Source organism: Aythya ferina, assembly GCF_964211825.1.
Source record: "Aythya ferina genome assembly, chromosome: 11".
In the NCBI taxonomy this organism is placed as follows: Eukaryota; Metazoa; Chordata; class Aves; order Anseriformes; family Anatidae; genus Aythya; species Aythya ferina.
The window spans coordinates 571,583-596,850 of record NC_140307.1 but is presented as its reverse complement, the minus strand read 5'-3'; the positions used below and the strand labels follow the sequence as shown (position 1 = coordinate 596,850).

Below are 25,268 nucleotides of genomic sequence, written 5' to 3'. Positions count from 1 at the left end.
CTGCTATGTAGCTCTAAATTACTTAGATGTCTAGCAAGGGAGAAGAACAGAGGCAACCACAACTCTGGGATTCACAGTTCCAGTAACTGCTTTTGATTCGTGATCTCAAGTGTATCCTGGAGGTAGCTTTAATGCAGGCTTACAGGGATTATTTTCCCTGAAACAGTAGGGCATCTAGAACGAGTCAGAACTCATATTTGTAGTAGAAAAAAGGTCTGAAAAATTTATGAGTTTAAAAATATTTATTTAACATGAAATTTTGGACTTCACAGGTGTACAAATCTAAGAAAGTTCAGCAAATCAAATAAAAATTTATAAACAATGATTACAGCTTCATGGCATGCTTTTATACAGTATTTACACTTTCCTAGTTACAATAGTGAATATGAAGGCTGAAGGAATTGCCTGTTTTTCGGCTTTGGTGGTGCCATAATCCCCAGTTTTCCAACAGTTCCCTGTGTGGCACTAACGCTGTACGACGCTGAGCTGTAGCCAGATGAAGGTGGAGTCTTAGAGTTGGATGGCTTTTTGGTCCTTCGGTACTTGCTGTAACCGCTGCAAGATTTAGAGAGAAATTACAGCATTGTGTGTCAAACATTTGATTTACTTGCCACATTCCCTACCCGTGGCGTATTTATACAGTTGCACACCATGTAAGATGTTCTAGACAACTACATTTTTTTGAACCTTTTTTTAAATACACATGGCTGCAAGAATACCTTTGAAATGTAAATTTAGTGTAGCTGTTGCTCTGACATCTGCCTAAGGGCAAGAAGCAGCCTGAAATATGAACACAGAATGCTAAACCGACCTAACTCCTATTAATCTAATTAGAGTATCAACATTAAATGACACTTCAGGGTCAGCATTTAATTACTAATATTTTAGGTAGATGGGAAGATGGAAAGCAAAGGAATAAAACATACTGAGCTGGAACTGCTATTTCCTAAAAAAAAACAAAACAAAACAAAACAAACAAAAAAAAAAAACAAAAAAAAAAAACAAAACAAAAAAAAAAAAACAAGACAGAAAAAAGCAAGGAAAAGCTGAGCTGCCTTAGAAGCTCAAGACCAACCAGGATCCTGGACTCAAACATGTGACATTCAGTGCTAAATTCTGAATTAACAAAGGACTGCAAGCCAATTTTCCAACACTTAACACATCCATTTTACCACTGACACTGCTCTAGGAGTTTTGAAAGAACTACCATTATATTTTAGCTTATTCTGGAAAGCAAGCAACGTAAATTCTTTGCTGACAAGCTGTGAAATACCTTAAAACACTTCTTTGTAACAGAAGTGTAAAATAAAGTTTTAAACAGGTGTTCTTCATATAGACTCCGTTAAGTTGCCAACTATGCTTCCTTTTGTGCATGATACCATAAACTATGTTACCACTGTGAATTTGCATAGATTTAAGAATAACAGAAGCAAGGCTATATTTGCACTTCACAACCAGCCCAGCAGGATAAAGCAAGAAAGCTCCACGCTTTCAGAGCTTGTACTGCATGGAGAAAATGGTCAAGCCAATTAAGAAAAAAATAAAGCTGAAGTTTGGTTCCAGTGCAGTCACATAGTCTAATTACAGGTGAATGTTAGTATGAAGGTACATTGAGAACGTACCTCTACTTTGCCCTGCATACTGAGATTTCAGACAGTGGAAAGGGACATCATAAAATTATGGCTTATTTTTGCAGCAAATTCTGCTCCTGCTATAAGCTTGACACGTTAGTTTGAGGAATACCAATACCCCACCACAGAAATGGCAAAGATAAGCAAGAGCACGTTGGCAGTAGTGGAAGCAGTGTAGTGGTACACCCCCTGCTGAGAAGCCTGAAACTGATACTGAATTAATTTTTAAAGTCTAGTATTTGATTGACTAACATACATAAACCCATACAATTACTTAAGAAAATGCACTAGGACAACAGTGCAGTTCTGGGATCATCATCATCTCAGGAAAAAAAAAAGTTAAACTGATCACAAGCAACATACCCTTTGGGACGAAACTGCTGGCTACCAGCACTGCTTGTCTTTTTCTTCTTGGATTCTCTGAAGTTTGGTGGCCTTTTCCTTTTCCTTCTTTGGTTTGCATTATTGCAAAAATAGCTTGAGGTTGTAACTACATCTCCCGCTTCTTCCTCACTCTCAGGTGTGCCAGTACTCCCGGCAGCTGTGTCCACACTTTGGCAGGCAGCATCTTCTGCAGACAGACGATGAATTAAAACTAATGAAATCAAAACATTGCCTGGGGCAGCCAGAACTGTCAGCTAGAGCACACTATTTGCGCCAAACTTCTGTCCTTGCCATTCAAATACTCCTTGCACCACAGTCCTCCTGGTGATGCTCCAGGCTCAGCTAGAGGCATTTCTTAGGTTGTTGTAAAGCAAAGACAGACAGAAGGAAGTTTTGGTTTACCTCATCATGATTTAAAAAAAAAAAAAAAAAGAGAGAGAGAGAGAAGACTAGCCCTATTTTCACTAGCTTGGCTTTTTTTCTAAACTATTTTGGTAGCACTGAGCTTTCTGCCTTTACACTCTCTTCCATAATTCTTTCCAGCTGACGCAGGGAATATACCATAAATAATACACTCAAATACAGCACTGGTTTTTAAAACAGCACCAGGAGACGCTGAAAGGCTCAGACAGCTGAGAGCTCCTCCTCAATCAGTTGTAAGCAAAAAGGACATGATTCTTTGCACAGGCAGTCAAATGAAACACTTAAGTGAGGTTTGTAGACATGAATTTATTCACATTGCAGCATATGAAAACACAGCCTCCTTAAACATAACTAAGGATCACTTTTAAACTGATGGCCAAGATATATAAAATATTCTAATTACAACAGAGGCTACGCTATGCTCACATGACACTGCCACGTTTACCAGTCTCATGGCTTAGTTCTCCACTGAGCTGAACTCTGTGCATAAGGTTAAGAGCTGTAAAAGGGTCTGTAAAATACTGGCATACTGACTTGCTAGCTTTATTATTTTTATTTTTATTTTTATTTTTTGCCCCCTCCATCTAGTTTTGAAAGTTCTTCACATTTCAGCAGGAGCTAGCAAGTGCAGACTTGGACTTGCTGATCTCAGTTACTGTGAAAACTAAAAGGCAGTTGTTACTGATGGTCTGCCAGGCTACAGCACTACCCAGTACATTGTAGATTCAGATGGAAAAATATGCGGGGGGGGGGGGGGGGGGGGGGGGGCAAGATTTTTAACCTGAATGCCCTGAAGTCTCTGTCTAAGTATATTACATAAACCCCAATAACTAACACGGAAGGAGTGCAGCAGTATGCTTAGACTGAAAAAGGGAAAGACTTTCAGAACTATGCTGAATTTAACCAGTGAGAAGATCTTTGCATGTTCTGAGAATGTGAAATTGCTCCCTTTTCACTGAACTCGAAGAAACAGTGATTGTGTTTAAAACCAGGTGACTTTTCAGGGGAACTTTTATACAGAGAAGGAGGGAAAAGGAATATATAGGAGCACACACATTTAGTGCAAAGAATACCAAACCTGGTACAGTCCATTCAGAGTACTTATCCATCACTTTAATTATTTCTGCGCCGTATTTTTCCAGTTTATCTTCAGTGACACCATCTATCTGCAGCAAAACCTCCACATCAGAAGACAAGGTTTCTGTAACGTAACAAAGCACCAGTTAGACACAGCAAAGTAACTTTTTAATGCAGATCGCAGTAGAACATTCTGGAGAAAATCCATTCCTTTTCGTGCCACGGTGCCCACTAATTCCCCAGGGAAGCAAGCCTTTTTTTCTACACATATTTACTTCTAGCTGGTTAGTACACCCCAGGGGAATCTATGCTGCATATGCTACTTGCATGGGATTCACTCAGCTGCGTATAGGCAAACTGTCTCTCTCCAAACTTTAGGAAACTAGATTTTCCCTCAGAAAAGGCTGCAGTTGCACATGCAGCCTACTGCCTACAGGGGGTTAACAACCAGTTGACATTACCTGCTATTTTCTTTAAAGTTGAAGTACTGAAAATATTGAAGTAATGCACATCAAAGACTTTCCCAAGAGTTTTGCATGTATCTGTAAGTTCGCTGAGGCACTTTTTAACCATCTCTTCCCGTTGTGACATTTTTGTCACAGAAGCCCTTTGTCTTCTAATGGCACTGGCACTTTCCGTTTCATGAAATTCCACCTGTTAAGATAAGCCGATCGATACCTTCTGTCAGGGGAGCTGCTGCAGAGCAGTAATTAGAGCATAGATTGATGACACAGAAGAAGAGTGAAAGAAACCAAAAGTATTCTCTGATGGACCAAAAAAAGCTGTTTACCCAGTACACATTTTTAAAGTGATCTTTTTTACAGGCCAGTTGATAAAGCACCCATTCTCAACCACCTGTAAGTTTCTTCTACAAAGAACAAGCAAAGCAAGTCTACACAACGCAGGAAAAGGCCCTGTGAAAGCAATACACAGCTAGCTTTAAACAGAGGTCACTAGGTCTATTGCTGAGGGCTCTCCTCTTCTCCAAACACAGCACTAATGCAGAGGAGGCACTGCCTCAAGCAATTCTGAGACTGGTTTCATGACCTTCTTGGAGGAGTGCATTTTCTTTCAGAGAGCATCAATGGCTGGAAAAAAACAGAGCATAAAATGCAGAATAAAGTAGTGCTGTTCCTTTTTTTTTTTCCTCCTTTGCTAGCACTTCCTGTGTTGGTCAGAATCACAGAATGGCTGAGGTTGGAAGGGACCTCTGGAGGTCACCTGGGCCAGTCCTCAAGCTCAAACAGGGCCAACAGGAGCAGCTTGCCCTGGACCACATCCCCCTGACTTCTGTAGGTCTTCAACAAGGAGACTTCACAAGCTTTCTGGGCAACCCATTCCCCTACTCAGTCACCTGCCCAGTAAGGAAGTTCTTCCTGATGATTAGACGGAACCTCTCGTGTTTCTGTTTGTACCCACTGCCTCCTCCTGGCACTGGGCCCTACTGAGAAGAGCCTGGCTCTGTCCTCTTTGCACCCTCCCTTCTGGTATAGACATTAATATGATCCCTTCTGAGCCTCCTCTTCTCCAGGCTGAACAGTCCCAGAATCTTGCATTCTTGTCATGATGGAATCAAGTAGAATGAGAATGAACAGGAAGATTTAACCCTCTCCAGTACTCTCAAACTCACCTTTTGCTTCATGACATTACAATTAGAACACTGGACTGCAAGTCATGATTGTCAGATTCTGCTCTATGAATTTACTAAAGATCAGTAACTGTACTTCAGTGGGTACTCAAACTATGTTAAAAAAATCACAAGGTATATGCTGCACAAAAACTGCAGCATATTCCTTAAAACAGTATGTTCAAGGGAAAAAGAATGTTGCTCACCTGCAGTGATCCGTTTAGCACAGCCTGTGCTCGCTCTCCTAGAATTACATAAGCTACAGCTTGGTCATTAGCTGTAATATACAAGTCTTCATCCAGAATCTTGTCCAATACCAGTTTTCTAAATAGTCTTTCCACATTATGCCTTGAGTATGCAGCCCCGTTCCCGAATATTCCAGACTGAATCTTCGCACTCTTTGTACCTGTGCAACAGAAGGCAGAGGATTAGCCTGCAATTAGAGCGCCTTCACAGGCATGTGCTTATAAACTCATTGAAGACTCCCAAGAGTATTCCGTGGTTTGAGCACGTACACACACACACAGCATGCAAGGACCAGAAAGTCCAAGCACCAGCAGAAAACTAATATTATCGCTATAGCAACCTGAAAGAGATTAAAGCTTTAGTCTCGTTTATTTTCAATCATTTAACCATCAAGAGGTTCCTGGGAAGAATAATTTTGCCAAATATATATTATTTTAAACCACTGCTGGTATTACAAAGACCTCGTGATCATCAGGAGTTTATGCACCGTGTGTATTTAGGTCTTGTTTCTGGGAAAACAATACTTACCTAAGAAAATGTCTACCATCATATTCAGTGTGTATCTTCCAGAACCTGCATTTCTCTTTGCATTCATTCCTCTCATTTGTCCGCAGTGTTGCTGTACAAATCTTATAATGCTTTTCACTTCCTCGGTTACGTTTCTTGATTTGTAATCCTATTAAAATAGACTTGATTAGGAAACAACCAGATGTGGTTCTATCCTCATGCAGATTGTGTCACTGACGATCTTGTTTTCACTATTGAGCTTTTTCTAGTCATGAATTCATTTTGTCCCAAACACAGAAATAGTGATTTGCTAGTTAGTACAGCTACAGTGACGGAGTATAGGCATAGGTTAGATATAGCTCTGAAAAATGCAAGACAAGAGACATACCAGCTGACTGTATGTAGCCTTTAGTGTGTTAATTCTATACAAAGAGCTGCAAGATTGCTGAGTCAGTACCGATGATCAAGGTAAATTGTTTGCAAAGCATTCCTGTAATTTTTTGCTGCCATGCACTAGAGCTTTTGCTTCCTACACACATTAAAATGAGAAGGCTGGACAAAATAGGCATTATTCTAGTCAATTTTTGGTACAATCACAGACATATTGTTTTCTATGATTCTATGTATAGGGTAATGCTACAAACATTGGCTTGAGAAGCAACATCATCAGGTATAGCCATCACAGCCATTGATAGCCAACATCAGAGCCATTCCAGCTGATGTTATATTAGTTCCTGTCTCCAATAAGCACAGTGGCCAAAAAGCAACACTAAGGGACATCTTTATACCTCGCTAGTCAACCCAGGCTGAAACATACATAGCATAAGTCCGCGGATAGTTTTGTAATTATACTCTTGTTTAAACCCTGAAAAATAATTCAAAGCACCCAGCATCACAAAACCACAAGACATCTTACTCATTTTCTCTATTTACCTTCCCAAGTGTAATGTTACCGTTATTCAAATGCAGCAAAATACAAGATCAGTTTAACAGCACTGTAAATAAGAACAGATTTTTACCTTCTTTCTACTGCAGTTATCACAAATTACTTCTGGGTGATCTTTACAAAAGTTTGGGTTAAAATTAGTTTCCCCGAAGTAGGCCAAAAGCTGAATTCTCCGGCAATCAACTACATTCTCACAGTAATGAACCATACTGTACAGGTTGTTAAAGTGGGTTTCTCTTGTGTGACTGTTTCCGTCTTTCTCCACTGAAATGCAATAAGTTCAATCATATTTATTTTATCTTCACTTCTGTCTTTTTGTATTATCAGATAGACAAAAAGACAAAACATAATATTCTGTTGCTTAAAAAAGGACAAGTAGTTTAGTACAGAACTAACCTAAACCAGATTTTATCTCTCAAGCTTTAAAGAATGGAGAAAAATTTATAATGATAAAAATCAAGAGATAAATACGTATAAAGAAAAATGGCTTTGACTAGAACTAAGCGTAAGTAATAAAAATCTTTCACTACAGAAAATCATTCAGGTAAATAATAAAACAAAGGTGCACAGTTCTCCCATCTTTGCAATGCCATACACCATCTCACTTTTAAGTGAGAAAATAACTCAGCCTAACTGAAACAGAAACCAGCAACTAAGTGACTTCTTTACTATTGTCTCAATTAAGCTCCAAATACAAAAAAAATCACTTACTTAGTATTAGTCTTCTAAGTCTGGTTACATCACTGTAGCTGTAGAAGAGCAGACAGTGAGACATTTCACCATCTCGTCCAGCCCTGCCAGACTCCTGATAGTAACCTTCTACAGATTTAGGAAGGGAAGCATGGATAACATAGCGTACATCAGGTTTATCTATGCCCATTCCAAAGGCAATTGTTGCACATATAACCTAGAAGAAATCACACTTTGTTATGCAGAGTTACGAAAATCACTTGTGCAGTACTCTGCACCAAAAATAGGCATGTTATCAGGCTTATGAAATTATGCAGAACAGAGAATTTCAATTGGAAACCTGCAAGACAAGTACAGAATAGAAGAAGTCTCTCTCTTCTTCTTTTAGAAGACCCTTTTGCCATAGAGGGAAAACTCCAAATTTGAGAATCTCAAAATACAATTCAGCAAGTGTACCTAGGACTGTTTCAGAAGCCTTGCGCAGCTCAGTTCCTTATTCCCAGAGTATCATACCTTGGTGCAGTACTGCGGTCTTTGATTTGTAAAAGTCACAATGAAAAGACAACTGACATGTTTGGACTGCTCTCTTATGATCAGTTATTTAACCCTGCATCTGATTTTGCAATAATGTTACACAACTTTGTTTTCCTTTACCAGGCCAAGAGCAATACAAATGTTCTAAATTCTTCCTTCCGCTAAATACTTTCCTCTAAATACTTCCTTCCCCTCCACCTTCCCCAGCTGCTTTTCTTTTACCTGGCATCCATCCTGATTAATCCATTTCTTTTGCACAAGATCTCTGTTGGAGTCAGTGAGGCCAGCATGATAGGCGAGTGCAGAAAGACCTTCCTTCTGCAGAATGGCTGCAGTTGTGTCACACTCGTGACGGGAAAGGCAGTAAATTATTCCAGAGTCATCTGCGAATATAAGAGATGTGCTAGAATAAAGCAGGTGATAGGGAACAAAGCTGTAACAATCATACCCGTGTCAGAGAAAATAGCGCATTACACTTACATTGATTCCAATAGGGGAAAAATGGGTAACTGCTCAAAAAAGCAAAGTTTGTTAATATCAGATGGTTTAGTTAGTTTCTCCTCATTCAGTTCCTCACTTGTTTACTAGGTTACATCACTAGAGAAGCTATGAAGGGAGCTTCATGTAGTCAGCTTCCAACAGCAGGAGAAGCAGGACTCCAAAATGAGAGCAGAGACAGATATGGCTCACAAAAGATATGATTAAGGGGAACCACAGATAAGCACAGACAAACAGAATTAAACTATTAAAACTGTATGGGTATTAGATGACACTAAAAGGTATGGCAACCTCCAGATAGATTACTCAGAGCACTACCATAATTTCCTTTTTCGTCTTATCTTGAACTCTCAAGTTTAGGATGTCTGTAAATCTGATTCTCATTATCAGCAGTATTTTTCCTCCTACTTGTTGTTTCTGTAAATGTACGAGTAGCCTGAAAAACGCACAAGGCTTTTTTTTTTTTTTTTTAACTATATATATTGTATTGTAAAGGCAGGAAAAGCTTTTATAAAGTAGTTCATAAAAATGCATAGGAGCACACTACATTGCTCAGTACTCACGCGGATGATATTTTTTAATCCATTCCAAGCAATCCATTGCCACCCTCTTTGGCTTCTTGGGCAATACATCATATTTCAAGTTATGCCTGTTGAAGCTCATTGTAAACCTAAAAACAAGACATCTTATTGGTACTCACCAGTTGTATGAGTGCAGTAGTCCATTCAACAAGCTAGGAATTGACTGGAATGTCTCAAATTCAAGTAACTACTACTAGTCCTGTGTTACCTGCACAGGAATTACTGTTCCACTATCCTCACATCACTCACACTTTGGGTCTAAAATTTCTGTTTTTCCCATGGCTGGAAAATAAAGAAAGCTACATTGCACTGTGGAAGTCAGCATGGAAGAAATGCTTGTCATTCTAACATTCATACAGATTTCTAAATTTTTTTTTTAAAAAGTCAACAAAACAGTATTTCTAAAATTAAAAAAGAAAAGTCAGAGTGCTTTACTTTTCCATCAGGTACACTGAAAATGTTAAAATGTGATCCAGACCCAATAGTAACTCATACTCTAAGTTACTGTCAATGTTAACTAAAAAACACTTCCTGCTTCTGGATTTTCCAGCACTCTCATGAAATGCACTCTAACATGTAGCTTGCACACTTACAGCTTCCTTAATCAAATAAGGAAGAATTTGGCAAGATTTATTATTATTAAAATAATCTACATTTAAGTCTGATTAAATGAGAATGTGCGCACGGAATTTAATCTGACACATCTACGTAAGTGTTCCAGATGGACCTCTAACGTATTTCTCGCTTTCCTGAGTTTTCCATTCAAATCTTCCGCAGCTCAAATTGTTTCAATAAACTGCTGGACAACTTACACTTGTGGTCTTAACATCTCAAGCTGATTCTGGATATCCTTTTGTACTCTTGGGTTAGCAGTGGCAGTCAGAGCCATCATAGGAACAGAGTGAAACTTCTTGCGGAGCATGTTCAGGCGTTTGTAGTCTTTCCGAAAATCGTGACCCCACTTGTTAAAAAAACAAAATTGAAAAATAACTGAGTATGATGCTCCAACTAAGATTTTGCCATTGTGAAAAACAAATCAAGGTTTTCACCTGGCTGACACAGTGGGCCTCATCAATGACAAAACGTGCTAGGAGTTTCCGGTTGTAAAGATTTTCCAGGGCTGCCATCAGTCGGTTGCTTGCACAGACCTAGGTAAACACCCACCAGAGGCATTAGAAAGGAAACAAAGCCAAGTGTCACCCTAGCTAAGACTGCAGAAACAATTGTTCTGTACTACAAAGTTCATCTGGACTGCACAGGTAAAGCCTGAAGGCATAAAGGTGATGGCGATCACCTTTATTTTAATTGACAATGAAGCAGCTGATGTGGGATTGCCATAAAGCTCTAGGATCAGCTACCCAGAGGTCCAATAATCTGATTGAATTTAAATGACTTATGTCATAGAAGACAGGGAAAGGCAAAGCTGTAGGAAGAAACATTAAGCACACTAAGTAGTTCCCTCTGGCAATGCTCTTGTGGAACACCATTTCTAAAGGCAGCATACAGTTAACTACAAGACGGGCTTTTGATGGTCACCTGCCAGCTTGGTAGTTACATGTTTCTACCCTGTACTATCATGTTCAGAGTAGCCTAGATTCCAACAGCCACTAGTACGTGCTATGATACATTAAAGCAAAAACACTGTGTGTAGCATCTTCAAGAGTTTAAATTTTGCAGACGTTACACTCAGTTTTCATTCTCGGTTAATTACTGACTGAACTTAGTTGCATCCATGTAGAGACTTACTAAATTCTATTAAAAATATTTCACACTTTTTTTTTTCCAAGAAGCCTACTCTATGTTTCCCTTTTATTCTTACAGCAATCCTCCTCTTGTTGCCTCCAGGACTTTACAATTCGGATTGAGTACAAACCTTCTCAGGGGTGACATACAGAAGTTTTATTATAGGATCTTTTTTTGACAATTGCATATATATGTTCGAAGCATCAGTATCTGTTCTATCACCAGTCAAGTATGTTGCGGCAATCTGTAAAAAATAATATTAGGTTTTAATACGTGCAAAATGAAAGTATCCTCAAATGCTAGTCCTATAACTGGTTATAAAGCAGGTAAAAAGTATATCCATTTACTACCCTTAGGGAACATTACACAAGAAAGCGTTGAAAGTGTTTTTACAGACAGCATTTGAATCCCTGCTGTACAGGAGCCATTGCATAATCTTTCTGATGATAAAGCCAAAAGATCATAAGCCAAATTCTATTCTATCCAGAAATGATTAGCATCCTCAGAACCCTCCTACCTCAGGAATTATTAGTGCTCTCTTCTTCTACAGTCCCAGCCTACTTCTATTTACTTGTCTAAACACTACACTTAGAATCTGAGAATCAGGTACATCTTCTTGAAAACTAAGCTTCAACAACAAATACATGAACATCAACAAATTGATGAAGTAGACTGCATATATGTTCTAGTTCATCTAATGTAGATCTTCCTAGACAACTTTAACAGGTGTGCCTTCACAGCTTACATTAATTATTTTTTGTAGTTTATATCTGAGACATACAAGATTTATTGTAACATTTCAGATTTCTAGTCCACTTATCTGCAGTTTAATTAAATAACTTGTTTGAACTTACATCTAAAGTATTCAGCTTCTGAACTTGATCTATTATCAGCGATCTCAGCGGAGAAATAACAATAGTGACTCCAGCAGAGACACAAGCAGGTAATTGGTAGCACAAACTTTTACCACCACCTGTAAGAATTAAACAGTATGCAACAAGTATTAGGTATCAAGAGGAAAGGGAGACAGGGCAGAGAAAGAGCAGAAGAAAACAGTCCTGTTTCTTACTTTGCATTTAACAGTGCTTTAAGAAACAAACTTTTACCAATGAGTCCTTAAGATGCTACCTGTAGGTGAAGGAAGAGTTGTCACGTGATACATTATGGAAGAGTGAAATTTAATCACCTTATTCAAAATACCCGAGTGCATTCAGAATTCCAGAAATCCTGTTGCTACAGAATTCGAGCAGCACAATTTAGCAAAACCTCCATAAAGGCACAGAGAAAGAATAGTTTGTCATGAGCCTTCCAAAAGGAACGACAGCTCTTTATTTCTCTAATGCATGTCAGACCTCAAAAGCCCGCAGCCGTGTGATGTTTGTAGATACATACCAGTGGGCATTAGGATGAAACAATCTTCTCCCAGAAGAGCAGCATTGATGGCCTCCAGCTGATTCGTCCGGAAAGTGTGCAAACCAAACTTTCTGTGAAATATAGTCATCATTTCTTCAGAGTGGGAAAATTTCATACCCCTGAAACGTTCTAGTGCGGGGTTATTAACCAGTGGCTCTAGTAGACAGAGAAAATATTCTTAAAATAAGTTCCAATACCAAATTGTACTTTTATCTCTTTCGACACAAAACTCCCTCAGTGTAACAGACTGCTTAGCCAACACTTCAACCCTTTAAACCTTCTAAATTAAAATTGTAAATTAATATAAGTAAATGAAAATGCATACAACTAGAATTTAAGACTGGCTAAAGTATGAATTTTGATTATACACTAATCTCATTTATTTATTTTTTTTTTAAACAAACTTGGCCACAACTGTATAAAATGCATAGTCTTATGCTGTAAAACTTTATCTCTACCATGAAAAACTATTAATATTCTCCCTGTATTTAACTAGTATTAGTTAGAGGCCAGCTGCATCAGCAGCAGAGAAGTGTGCCTATTCAGACAGTGAACCTGCATGACTGAATACACCTCTGCATTTACCTCCCCGTTCCTACAAGAATTGGAAATACTGACCTACACTCGTGCACCAGAGGGGTTAGGTTTACTTCACCAAGTACCCAAATTTAAATGTTTTCTATAAGCAGCTAAGACTATTGTACAGCGTTAAATTAGCAACTGCAAAGTCATTTAATTAAACCACAGAAGCATTCCAGTTTCCAATTTTAGCAGCTTCATCTCCCCAGCAGTCTGCAACCTACATGGCAAATAAATATTCAAATCTGGCAACACTCTGAGGAGAAAAAGAGAGGAAAAAGATTCTGCAATGTCATCTTTACAAAGAGAAATAAAAACAAATTTCAACATGAACACAAAGGCACTGATGTCATTTACAGTAAGTTACTTGGTCTTAGACTTAGCATAAATACACACAAATTAAAAAGAAAAAACAGTAATCCTCATTCGCATAAATTTACCTGTTTGGTTCTTTGTTGCCGTCAAGAAGCTTGACTTTGGAGCAACAGGATTTGATGCAAGAGAAGATCCTTTGGCTGTGGAGATGATCTTTGAGAGCAAGGATTTGGCAGGTGGCCCTTCCCTGAGTGGCTGATACAATGGCGTAGATGGTGTTTCAGGTGCCGAAACAGTCACTGAATTCTCCTCCCAGCCCTCATCAAAATCATCAATATCAAAGTTATCGAGATCAAAGTCTGGATCATTCGCATCTAAACGCTCTGATGCAGGAGTGCCAGCAGGGGCTTTGCTCGGACCTTTCAGAGCAGTGCTCGTAATGGGCCTCTCTGGAAGATGCCAGTGTTCACTGTTTCTCACCACTGTTTTTTCACACCAGCTGTTGTTGAAAGACATCTCTGAGGGATGGCTGAGAGAAGTTCTGTCTTTGCTGTTCAGCTTGGAAGAAGAAAGTTCTGCAGTTTCTAGGCAGATGATCTCCTGAGCAGTTTGCTTTGAAGCATAAGAGGTAGCCGAGTTTTGATTTGTAGATTTGGGTGAGTTTCTGACAGAACTCCTGTTAGGGCCAGAACACAAAGCAGTGCCAGAACGCGCAGAAGAGTCTTGTTGCACACACGCCTTCCAGTTTCTAGGAAAAGTGGTTTTTGTGCTACTTGTGTTCAAAGTGACAGAACTAGCTAACAATTTTCTCCTGAAAGAGATGGCAAAGGAAGGAAGAATGAAAATGAATATTTAAATCACAAGCACTGATATATCCCTTTATACAACATACATTAAACATTTTTGTCTCTTCCTTCCTATTTAAAATATTAACATATGTTGGTTACATTGTTTTTTTGTCCAACTCAGGATATTATGATTCTATATTTTCAAAATACTTCAAACAAATCTAGGGAAGAGAGAATAATACCAGAATTCAGTTGAACACAATAATTACAAAATAAATATGCGTTCACCACAGGTATTAAAGGAATTCTTAATAGTGAAGAACTGATTCAGGCAACACAGAGCATAAAGTTCTTAAAGGCACAACCCCAAAGTTAAAGAAGTAAAAAATATGCTTGAAACAAATCATGTTTTTCTGTACTTTCTGAAGATCATCACTGACTACAGTAATAATAGAAAAAAATAGTTTTACCAAGAATGTTTAGAAAAAAGCACTGTTCCAGCCCAATAAAAACACAAACCAAACTGCCAGATCTCTGTTTTTTGTCTATGCATTGTGTCACCAAATCATACAGGAGGAGGCAGCCTGTAGTAGCACCGCTCAAATTGAGAGATGACAGGTATACAGATACTAGTAGAAGTCACAGATCATTACTGTCAGGGATGGTGAGTCTCACAAGAGAATATTAAATTAATGCCTCAGGTTACAAGAAATCAGGATGACACTTAGCAGATTATATCGCATCACCCTGCTTCTTCAGAAGCACCTGGTGAGAGTTACCTTCCAGAGAAAAGATACAGCACTACCTGTGCCTCAGCTTGAACATGGAATCGGATTCTTTCTTCTGAAACCATTAACAATTCCAGGATTCTGCCAGGAAGTCTTCGGATTTTTTCTAAAACTTTATTTGGTCAGTTATTTAAGGCTTTTTATTAAAAAAAAAAAAAAAAAAAAAAAAAAAAAAAAAAAAGCTTTCTGTACTGTTTTCAGTGTGATGGAGACACCTACAGGCGTGATATGGTTTCATACAGAACATGGCAATAAGAAATACCATTTATTGAGACGTACCGGAGATCCCTTTGCTGAAGTAGTTCTTTTGCACATGACAGAGACTTCAGCTCATGAATAGGAATGGCATCTACCAGCTTACAAATATCATCCATGACGCTGTAGAGTTCCTGTTCCAAATGTGGGCCTTCATCTGCAAAGTCAGAGCATACTTCAGCAAAGAGTAACACTATTTTTTTTGGCTCTCAGATTACATGGGATACATCAGAGAACAAGAAGTTGCAAACCACTGCCAAAACCTAATGCATTTAAAGATTTTAAATTATTTCACGTACCTGCGTCCTCTGCCCTAGGATCACTTTCAGCAACAGGCTGTTTTGCTGTAATCTTCTCAGGCTTAGACTCAATGCCATTAGCTGTTGATCTTCCACCAGTAGGAGATTCTTTGAAAATATTACTAACATTAAAACAAAAAGTCATTAAAATATAGAAATGCATTGGATTTACAGACACCTTACAAAAATCCATAAAAGAACTTTATCTTTTGGACTAGCAGCATTTGAGTATAAAAGAAAAATTTCTCATCTAAGTACCATCAGTAAGCTAACATCTAACTGTTACGTGCCAATTTGTACAGACTCATTTCAATATTTTTCTTTCTCTCACTATGACAGGAAAAATCACTCTGCTTTTTCTGAAGCAAAAGTCACATTTGTTACGACCAATGTTTAAGGTGTTTCAGAAGACATTAATAGCAGCTGTCAACTGCTAACCTGCCAAGCAAGAAGTAGTCAAAACCAACTCAAATGGTAACTTTTTAACAAGCACTAGTTTCATATTTTTTTGTTAGTTTTAAAAAATCATCCTAACAATAGTCAGCTTTGTCCGTTAGGTTTGTTTTACCTAATGCTTTTTACAGATGGTGAGAAGGAAGGCAGCTCTTCTTCAGGGGATGGCGGAACTACATCTAAGTAATCATCCTCTTCAAGCTCAATGTTTGCTAACAGCTCGTTGCTGATCTCATCCACCTCTGGTTGGCTGTTTTTCTCACTGTTGTTTAGCTTCTGGCTTCCACCACTTTTATCATTAGTAGCTGAAAGAGAAGCGTATTGATATTGTTAGGTAACACTGAAAACTCTTTCTGGTATAAACAGAAACACAATGGAATAGAGGAAAAAACTATTAGCCATATTTCAAAACAATAGATTAATATAGTTTCTGACTTTTTAAACAGCAAACAAATAAATAGTCAGAAAACACCATTCAGTGTTAATCAGTTGCATAAAGACATTAATTTCAAAAATAAGGACCAAAAGTTTCAAACAATAACAACTAAGAAACTTAAAACAGAAAAACTAAGTGAAGCAGAGAACCGCCAAAGATGCATACTGACTGATGGCCATGAACTTTTTGGTCGTAATTGATGTGTGTGTTTTTTTCTTCCCCCCCATTTGTTTGCTTGTTTTTAAAAATCAACCTAGATCTCGTTTCCTGGTTTGATATTTCTCATTGTTTCATTTAGGCATCAGTTGATTTTAGATCTCTTTTGTTTGAGTTATAAATTTATTTATATATTTTTTTTTCTCTGTAACATCTCTGCAGGTTACTGGTACTTATTTCTGGAATGGCATCTGGAAAGTCTTGCACCTCCACTGGTAGCATGCTACCTGCTGCTGCAGAGACAGTTCTGCACTATCTGCAACACCGCACATCTACAAAGCACAGTTACCAACATGAAACCCACATGCCCAAGACCGCTGTCAGATAGGAGCGTGCAGCTCCCTCTGATTTCACTGAGAGCTCACAAATTCTACATTTCTGAAAAATGAAGCCTTGAGGCGTGCAAATACAAACACGTTTCATTCTAGTTCATTGATGCTTTAAAATAGCCTGCTACCTGTGTGAGCCTCTTCCCTCTCATCATCCAAAGTCGTGCCAGCAGCTAAATTCTCCTGAAGATCCTCGCCCACAATCTTGTTGCTGTCACAGTGGACCAAGTCCCCAAGACAGACGACAGAGCCCTGGGATGAGGGCTGCTCTTCCTCGGCGGGAGGCGTTCCTTTGGGCTCCCATGCCCCAGATTTTGGGTACGCTGTGTCGCCATTCACGGCGCCGGGCAGCTTATCAGCACAGGAGCTCGGTCTCGGGGGAGCCTTGGGGGCGGCCCTCAGGCCTTTGGGGGACAGAAGGGCTGGCTTGGAGAACCGCTTCTCGATGCCCGACAAGTCGAAGTCATCCATGTCGTCCCACTCATCGTCCACCGCCACGGGGGGGGCCCCAAGCGGAGCGGGACCCCCAGCCCGGCCGGGAGCTGCCAGCGGCCTCCTGACAGCCGCGATCGCCCCCTCAGCAGGGCGCCGGGGCACCGGGCAGGGACCGGGGCAGAGCGCGGCGGGGGCCGGGGCCGGGCCGCAGCCCCCGACCGTGAGGGGCTCCCCGGGTTTCCTGCGCTGCCCGCCGGCCGGCGCCGCGTTCACGTCCTTGTCCCGCAGCGCCGAGCTCCCGCTGCGCTCCCGGCCGCACGGGGCGGTCCGCTTGAACGTGAAGCCCCTGGAAGAGAGGCGGTGAGGCGGTCAGTCGGCCCGGTCAGCCCGGCGGCCGCCCCCCGCCGTTCCCCGGTACTCACCCAGACCGGCTCCGCGCTGGCGGCGGCTGCTTGCTGAGGGCGCCGCGGGCCGAGTGCAGCTGCAGCTGCTCCCACAGGTTGTTGTGCGGCACGGCCGCCATGGCGGCACCGGGCGGCCCCTCACGGCCCCTCAGGGCCCCGCCGCCGCCGCCGCCGCCCCTCACCTCACCTCGCCTCGCCTCAGCGGGAGCCGCCCCCGCCGCCCGCTCCCGCCACGCCGCGCGCGCCCTTCGCATTGGGCGCGCAGCCGCCGCCCGCCTGCCCATTGGACGGCAGCGCTGCGCCGGAAGTGACGACACGGCCGGGCCGTCTCCATGGCGACGGGACTCGCCCCGCCCGCAGCCCGCCTCCTCCACAAAATGGCGGCGCGGGGTGATGTGGGGGGGGGGTGGGAGGTCCCCCGGGTTTTGGGAGCGCCGCGCGGAGCCCGTCGGCCTGACGGGGCCTTTTTGTGTTCGTTTGTTTGTTTTTCAACCACGTTAAATCCGTGTTCGTGATCAGAAAGCAACGCTTCCGCTGTTAGCGCAGCATCTCGTGATGCACGTGACCGTGCTCATTAATTAACACAGCTGTTAACGAGGGGGAAGTGGAGGTGGTTTTTATTCGTCCCGGTAGCAGGCAGGAGCGGGGGCAGCGGCAGCACCACACAACGCACAAGTGCCCTCTGCTGGCGAAAGGGCTTCCCACAGGAGCGTTGTCAAACGGCAATAAAGTTTTTACTTCATTGATTGATTGATAAAAGAAAATCATCCCTTCCTTCACTGCTTTCCTTAAAATAGCCTCATTTGTTCATCTTTTACAGAAATACTAAAAACGTTAAATGAACACGTATAAAACTTAAAAATCACAGCACTCGTCTTTCTCTAGAGAAAGGAAAAATCGCCTTCAGAGAAAAAAAGAGAAGTCCCTAAAAAAGTTGCATCTGCTGACAGAAACGAGTGGCTTGGGGAAGGGCTGGGGTTGTGGTACAGCCCCCTGACATCGGGGGCTGCCTGGCATTTGTGCCTCGTGTGCTCCTGGATCTGTCCCCCCTCAGTACAGGGAGCCCGGCACACGCCACCAGCAGCTGGGGGTTCTGGCTGTGAGGGCAGGAGCACGCTTGGTTTGGGCTAGGGACAGTGGGCACGGATCTGCCTACCACAGGAAGCTTTGTGCAAGCAGAGGAATCCACCTGCACCTAACAAATATCAGCAGACTTCTTTCTTCTTCTTGCTTTCTTGATTCTACCATTTAGAAATTCACACGTGATTAATTATTCCTTTCTCTGTATCCACTTTCCGCAGCCTGTGCTCTCTTCTTACACCTGGGGAATAGGGTAAGATGCACAAGCAGCAAGACCACACATATTCTTGCCACGTTCAATAAGGAAATACCTGGAAAGAGAAACAAGCAGGTATGAGTGAGTATTCCCTGCTCCTCCAGCAGTCAGCATGCCTGACACTGACAAACGGTGACTGCTGTTGTGTGAGTTCCTTTCTCATGCCAATGCAAAGAGCAGATACGTGTCACAGAGCTGTTATCTCCAGTAGGTCACCAGGAGATGCCATTCCATTCCCTGTCCCCCCATACTGCGAGCTAGCACCCAGCTATAAAGTTTCACTTGCACCTGGAAATACACAAGATACTGTGGAGCTGGAGTGAACTTGCAGCACGACCTGTTCCTCTTTGGCTGTGTGAGCACAGAAGAGGCACTGCACCACCACGCAGCTCCCGCAGCAGCCAGGTGCATCAACTGCACAGCGGCGCTCCCAGAAGCTGATCTGAGGGCCTGGCCTAACCAGTCACCCCAGACCAGTTTTTAGAACCAGCTCTCCTTCACTCACAAGGCTCGGATGATTTACCTGCCTTTTCACAGATTACGAAACAGCTGCGAAATTTCAGCCTGAGAGCATCAGGGTGACCTGGCAGCTCACGTGGGCAGGTGGAATCCCATGCACGTGACATTCTTTTACCAGATACTGGGACCTCCTTACCCATCCATGCCCCACAGAGGGCCCCAAGAGTTCTTAACGATCCAGTAAGGAGTCCCATTTTCTTCTCCATACCCAACAGCTAGGACAGCATGGTTCACCTTGTCGGGAGTGTGCTCACATCGTGGGCTGCAAAAGAAAAATCATGCAGATTTTTTTTTACATAAAACAATAGCATGTATTTAATTATGGGCTAGCCAGCATTTTTGATAGCACTTAAACTACAAAAAGAACTAATGGATACTCTGAACTTCCAGCTGTGGCGAGTAGGGAAGAATGACAAAAAAAGGAGATACAGCTCTGTTTTCTCACTGAGAAATTATTACTGGCTGTATGAGAGGCCAGGCTGTTAGACTATATGGACCTTTGATCCTAGCACCTGGTCTGGCCTTTTGTTCTGAATTAACATCAACATTGTTACAGAAGAACAACACACACACACACACACACAAAAAAAAAAAAAAAAGCAAAAGGATTTTTCCAACGAAAAACAGAAGTTCTTAGTACATTTCACACACTGCACAAGCAACAGTGAGCTCCTCAATCTCACTACACATTTTCTTGTATTTCCTTTGCACTTCCTGTTTTTAAATTGCACTCAATAAAAGTTGCTGACTTGCTATCAAGACATCACAAGCTACATGCTCCCATCTCCACAAATGCTGTTTTTATGCAATTTCAAATTGCAGATCACTAAAAGATCAATAACCACCACTAAAGATTTACTCTTTTTGAATCTGTTAACAGTTGGTCTGTGGAGCATAGGCTGAAACCCCTGGGACACCAATTATTCTATACACTTTGACTTTAAATCTCCCTGAGACATGATAACTTTACTTGATGGGTTCCTTAAACTGGAGTCCTATTACAAAGTATCTTGACTGTCTCCCTGCTTTCACACCCTAGGTCTGCCTGTTGCTCCCAGTCAACCTTTTAAAGTAAACACTTACTGCGTTTATTGCAACAGCAAAGCCACTTGGATTCACGACACTGCCTACTCTTTCCCTTGCAGCTCCCTGGGGCAGATCGCTCACGCTTAGACTCTTCGTTTAATTTTCCCTGCAGTTCTACGTGACTGGGGATTCATTACCCTAAAGCATTTTTCTAGTTCTCTCCAAACATGCACTTTTCCCATTTCTTGCCTAACAGAAATCTACCCTGTCACCATCAGCTTCCAAAGTCTTTCTGAAGTGTACTAACCAGCCCTTTCAGTAGCTTTTTGCCTTTGCTATAGACCTGTGTTTCAAACACAGCCTGGCCTTGAGGTTGGATGGGCTCCCAGCACTAAACTGTCTGCAAGCATGCTGTTCCCTCTTCCTCATGCTGCTCCCCCTGGGAAATCAGCATTTTAAGGCTCAATTTGCTTATATTTCCAATTTTCTGTTTAAAAGGAAATGCAAGAATACAGTCCATTCCCTGTGTCCAGTGCCACAGAGAAGGAGAAATGGCGATGTGAGCAATTCCAGCCCCTCTTCCCTCTCACCCTCCAGGCTCAGAAACACTCACTTTGAATAGACTCCTTTTCTGTAGTGCATGAAGTTACTCGTCACCTCAAACGCAAAGCTCACCGGGTTGTACTTCCCCACCGCTTCCACCATGCCAGCTTCATCGTACTGCAAGAAGAAGATCCCAGGGTCATTTATCTCCTGGTTAAACTAGGACCAGTCACAATGCCCTGGACCAGCAGTCAGGGCACAGTGGCCATTCCTGGCTTTCTGCTCATGGGCAGAAATGTGCCTCTCATGGGCACTGAAACACAAGAACCAAGAGTTTATTATTTTCTGAGGCACACCCACTGTGGACAGAAGGCAAAGGCCCTAGCACCTGTACGTGACTGCAGCACTCCACTGGTGCCACCTTCAGAAAAGGAAGCAGCAGGACTTTTAGGGGACTTTTAGTAGCCCACACAGGTGCAGTCAGGATGTAATGTCTTCCTGCCAAGCAACACAAGCTGATGGAGAGCAGCTTTGAGAGGCAGCCATCACCACCACGCTGCCCAGCCCTGTTCAGACACCTCCCTGCAGGCACTGGAGCTGGTTGCATGCTTTATAGGTGCCTGAGATCACTGCAGCTTAGCAGGTGTGTGCCCTGCTGAGGGAAGGTGGGTGCAGACACCCCGCGAGCTGGGGACGAGGTCAGCCAGCCCTGTATGGGGTCAGCCAGGCCCCATACACCCTGCAGGGAGCAGCATGCCTCAGGGCAGCCGAGCGCTTTCCAGGTCAGGCCTGGCACAGCGTGAATGAACGCCCTGAAGTTTGGAAACGTCTCCCTCAGGGACTTACCTGCGTGATGTTGATAACATCTTTGACGAACGCAATGGCCTTGTCTGGCTGGAACTTGCACGTGCCGTTCTGTGCAGACGGAAAGCGGTCAGTGCCAGAGCCCCCTCTGCACCCCCCGCTGCAGACACGCGCCCCAGCTGCCCGGCAGTACCTCAGCCCGGTACGGGTAGGCGTCCTCCCCCATCAGCCCTTTGTTATACATTATGTATTCGAAAGCTTGGCTTGGCAGGCCCCTGCAAAACAACACAGCCAGCATGCAGATTAATTAGGACAGCAACGCAGCAGCTTCTGCAGAGCACACCAGAAACCTTCCTGCACCTCCCTACAGACACGGAGAGGGAGCGAGGGAAGGGCAGTGTGCATCCCGCACCCTCTGAGGTGCAGATTCTGGTCTGTTCCCACAGCATCTCCCCACCTGGGAGCCCCAAACCAGTCCGTCCCACTGCTGGGCACAGTCCTACACGTGGGCCTGCACAGACATCCAACACCTCCTTCTCAGGGCTCCCTGGGGACAATGCCAACACAGGAGCCCCAAGACACGAGGCCACCATGCCAAGGCCATACTGCTAACCCTGCTAACCGAGCTCCACTGCCAGGGGGACTTTGGCCTCTCCCCCCAAGAGGAGGTTTTCCATGTCCAGTCTGCCGCCGGGACACAGCTCCCAGGGCCCCAGGACACAGCCTGGGGCGGGCAGGAGCCCCCTGAGCCCCCCTGCCTGGGGGGCACACGTGGGGATGGAAGGAAAGGGGAGCATGACCAGGGTGTGCTTGCAACGACGAGTCACGTAAAAGAGAAAATGCACAAAAGTGGTTTTCTCAGCTCTCTGAGCACTCCTCAGGGACCACTTATCTTACAGGAAAAAAAAGATTTCAGAAAGCCCTTTTTTCTGCTTCTAGCAGCACCAGTAGGAATTTACCAAAGGGGAAGCAGAGGTTTCTGTGGGTCCTTACAGCGCCATGAGATATGCGTGACCCATGAGCAATGCAATAGATAAAACTTCCCTTGCTTTCCCTAAGCACGTTAGAGCCTAGCTACACAGCACTCGTGACTAGTATCTGTAAAAAAAAAAAAAAAAAAAAAAAAAAAAAAAAAAAAAAAAACAAGTATCAGAAGAAAAACTAATAAAGAGGAGGAACAACGGAAGTTAGGAAGTGTTGGAGACTTTGTGAAACATTCTAACCTTCAGAGAGGGTGAAATTAAAACAAGAAAATGAAACAAAACAAAACCCCAAACCATTATCCCTGATACATTCCAGCTCAGGGGAAACAACATTTCAAAGATTCTAAGAAACAAACATTTCAAGGTCTGGAAGGATCCTAACACCTGAGGAAGGCTGTCAAGCATGGACCACAAGATGCTCATGTTTATTCTTCACTACTTCAGCTTACTTACCCGCTGCAGCCATGGTTGTTAAAAGCCTGAGCGCAATCAACTAACTGCTGCTCCGCCTGCAGACAAGGTTTTTGTGTCAGTGTACGTACAAACAACTGCATTCAGAGCCAGGGAGACCGCACACAACGGGCAAGGTCTGGGTGCTGCTCCTATGGAGGCAGCCCCGGTGCGATCTGGAGTCACCCCTCTGGACAGGGCCAGCGCTGCCAGAGGCAGCAGGAGGAGGAAGAGGAGGGGAATGCAGCTCCCTGGGGAAGGCGCCTTCCTTCTCCGGCCTGCTGACACCGCCTGGCCCCCAGGCACTGGCTGAGATCTCGTCCAAAGGTCAAGTTTGTTTTTAACACTAATACCCAGCCCTCGGGTATGTCACTTGAGCGGCTGCTGCCTTTCCGGCCCTTCAGAACAGAAAGGCTCCAGGAGCTCAGGAGTGTCCCCCCGCGCTGCTCTCAGCCCCCGTGGCCTCATCCTGCTCCGAAAAAGGCTCTGCCCAAGGCTGGGAGCAATGGGGCACTCAGACCATGAGCGGGGACAGCGATGGGCACATCCCCAGGGACACAGAGCTCCTGGCTTCGTGCAGCTGCAGGGCTCTGCCCGCTGCAGGGACCCCTCTTACCAGGGAGAGCAGCTTTCCTGTGGCAATTGCGATCGCTGACTCCAGGCACCCCGTGGTTGAAAAGGTCCAGCAGCTCCCGCAGGGGCCCTGAGTTAGGAACAGGGGAGAAACTGGTCTGCAATGCTCAGCGGGGTCACCAGCCAGGGCAGGAGGCACAGCGGGGGCTCAGCCTCTGCCCGGGAGGCTGCAGCATCCTCCCACCCCAGTCCCGAGGGGCTCCCTTGGCAAAAAAGCCCACAGAGGTGCTCTCCCCTGCAGGCCCGCTCCTGCTGTGCTGCCCATCGCTCCCGCTCCTCACCTGGTTTTTCACGGGTGTCACGTAGTTTCCTTTCTTCCTCCAGTCAACGGAGTCTGGATACGGCCCCGAGCTGCGCAGGAAGTTCCCCTTTGTGGCCGAGCAGTTCTGCGAGCAAGGTGGGAGGGCTGCGGGCTCGGGTCACACAGCCACGGGGTGCTGGCCCTTGGGTGGGCGCGGAGCCCCCCGCGGCACAGAGCCCCCCATGGCACGGGCTCCCTATGAACCCACCTGGGGCTCTCTCCACAGGTACATCTTTTTGAACTCCGTGAAGGTCAGATCGGAGAACTGGTTGAGGCCCACTTATATGAAAAAAGGAGGGAGGAGGAATGCTTTATTAACCAACGAAGGGCGCTGGACGGGGGGGAGGCGAGGCCGGGGGCAGGGGCAGCTCCTACTTTCGAAGCTGTGGTTGCCGGCGTTGTGCTCGTCGATGCGCCGCTTGTTGCCCACGAAGACCCGCAGCCGGTGCCCGTACTCGGCCGGCCCGTAGCGCCTCCCGTTCTGCCACGAGGCGCACAAGTGGCAGCGCCCCCCGAGCCGGAGCCGCCCCCGGGCGCCCCCCGAGCCGCCCCCGGCCCGCACGGAGCCGCCCCGGCCCCGCGCCCCCGGGGAGCCGCTCCCGGCCCGGCTCGGCTCGGCTCGGTCCCCGGCGGCAGCGGAGCTTTACCTGCAGCATCCAGGCCTTGAAGAGCTGCTCCTCTGCGGGAGAGAGGACAGCGGCATGGCGGCGGCTCGCCCGGCTCGGCTCGCCCTAGCCCGGCTCGCCCCAGCCCGGCACGGCTCGGCTCGGCTCAGCCCGGCTCGCCCCAGCCCGTCCCCGGCCGAGCAGCTCGGGCCCGGCGAGCACCCGGAGCGGCGCAGCGAGCCGTGCTGACCCGAGCCGTGCTGACCCGAGCCGTGCCGTGCCGACCCGAGCCGTGCCACCCCATCCCCTCCCGGTACCTTGGGCTGTGACCGCCGAGGCGGCGGCGGGCGCCAGGAGCGCGGCCAAAGCCAGCAGCACGGGGTAGCCCATCGCCGAGCCGTGCCGTGCCGAGCCGAGCCGAGCCGTGCTGAGCCTCCGCGGGGCGGAGCGGGGCACCCGGTCCCTCCCCGG

General features: G+C 44.5%; 2 protein-coding genes across 4 annotated transcripts; both read right to left on the bottom strand.

Moving 5' to 3' along the window:
- Positions 1–222: 222 nt before the first annotated feature.
- Positions 223–17,772, bottom strand: BLM (BLM RecQ like helicase). Its single transcript, XM_084531775.1, has 21 exons — positions 17,616–17,772; positions 16,887–17,539; positions 15,893–16,082; positions 15,325–15,446; positions 15,050–15,182; positions 13,320–14,005; positions 12,280–12,456; positions 11,742–11,860; positions 11,018–11,131; positions 10,194–10,292; positions 9,957–10,105; positions 9,127–9,233; positions 8,288–8,448; positions 7,553–7,748; positions 6,915–7,105; positions 5,917–6,064; positions 5,349–5,548; positions 3,977–4,169; positions 3,517–3,639; positions 1,995–2,202; positions 223–555 (listed from the first exon to the last, which is right to left on the bottom strand). The coding sequence occupies exons 1-21, from the start codon at positions 17,714–17,716 to the stop codon at positions 372–374; spliced, it is 4,254 nt and encodes a 1,417-aa protein (XP_084387901.1). The 5' UTR covers positions 17,717–17,772; the 3' UTR covers positions 223–371.
- Positions 17,773–18,187: 415 nt separating this feature from the next.
- On the bottom strand, positions 18,188–25,258 carry CTSH (cathepsin H). Of its 3 annotated transcripts, none has more exons than XM_084531776.1 (12): positions 25,115–25,258; positions 24,840–24,871; positions 24,568–24,673; positions 24,401–24,471; positions 24,173–24,277; positions 23,875–23,961; positions 23,262–23,317; positions 22,019–22,100; positions 21,868–21,936; positions 21,092–21,198; positions 19,589–19,714; positions 18,188–18,988 (listed from the first exon to the last, which is right to left on the bottom strand). In XM_084531776.1, the coding sequence occupies exons 1-12, from the start codon at positions 25,185–25,187 to the stop codon at positions 18,913–18,915; spliced, it is 990 nt and encodes a 329-aa protein (XP_084387902.1). In that variant the 5' UTR covers positions 25,188–25,258; the 3' UTR covers positions 18,188–18,912. The 3 variants fall into 3 exon arrangements, with proteins under 3 accessions (XP_084387902.1, XP_084387903.1, XP_084387904.1); XM_084531777.1 differs by lacking the exon at positions 25,115–25,258 and adding an exon at positions 25,020–25,089 and having other exon boundaries at positions 24,840–24,903; XM_084531778.1 differs by lacking the exon at positions 24,840–24,871 and having other exon boundaries at positions 25,097–25,257.
- Positions 25,259–25,268: the final 10 nt, after the last annotated feature.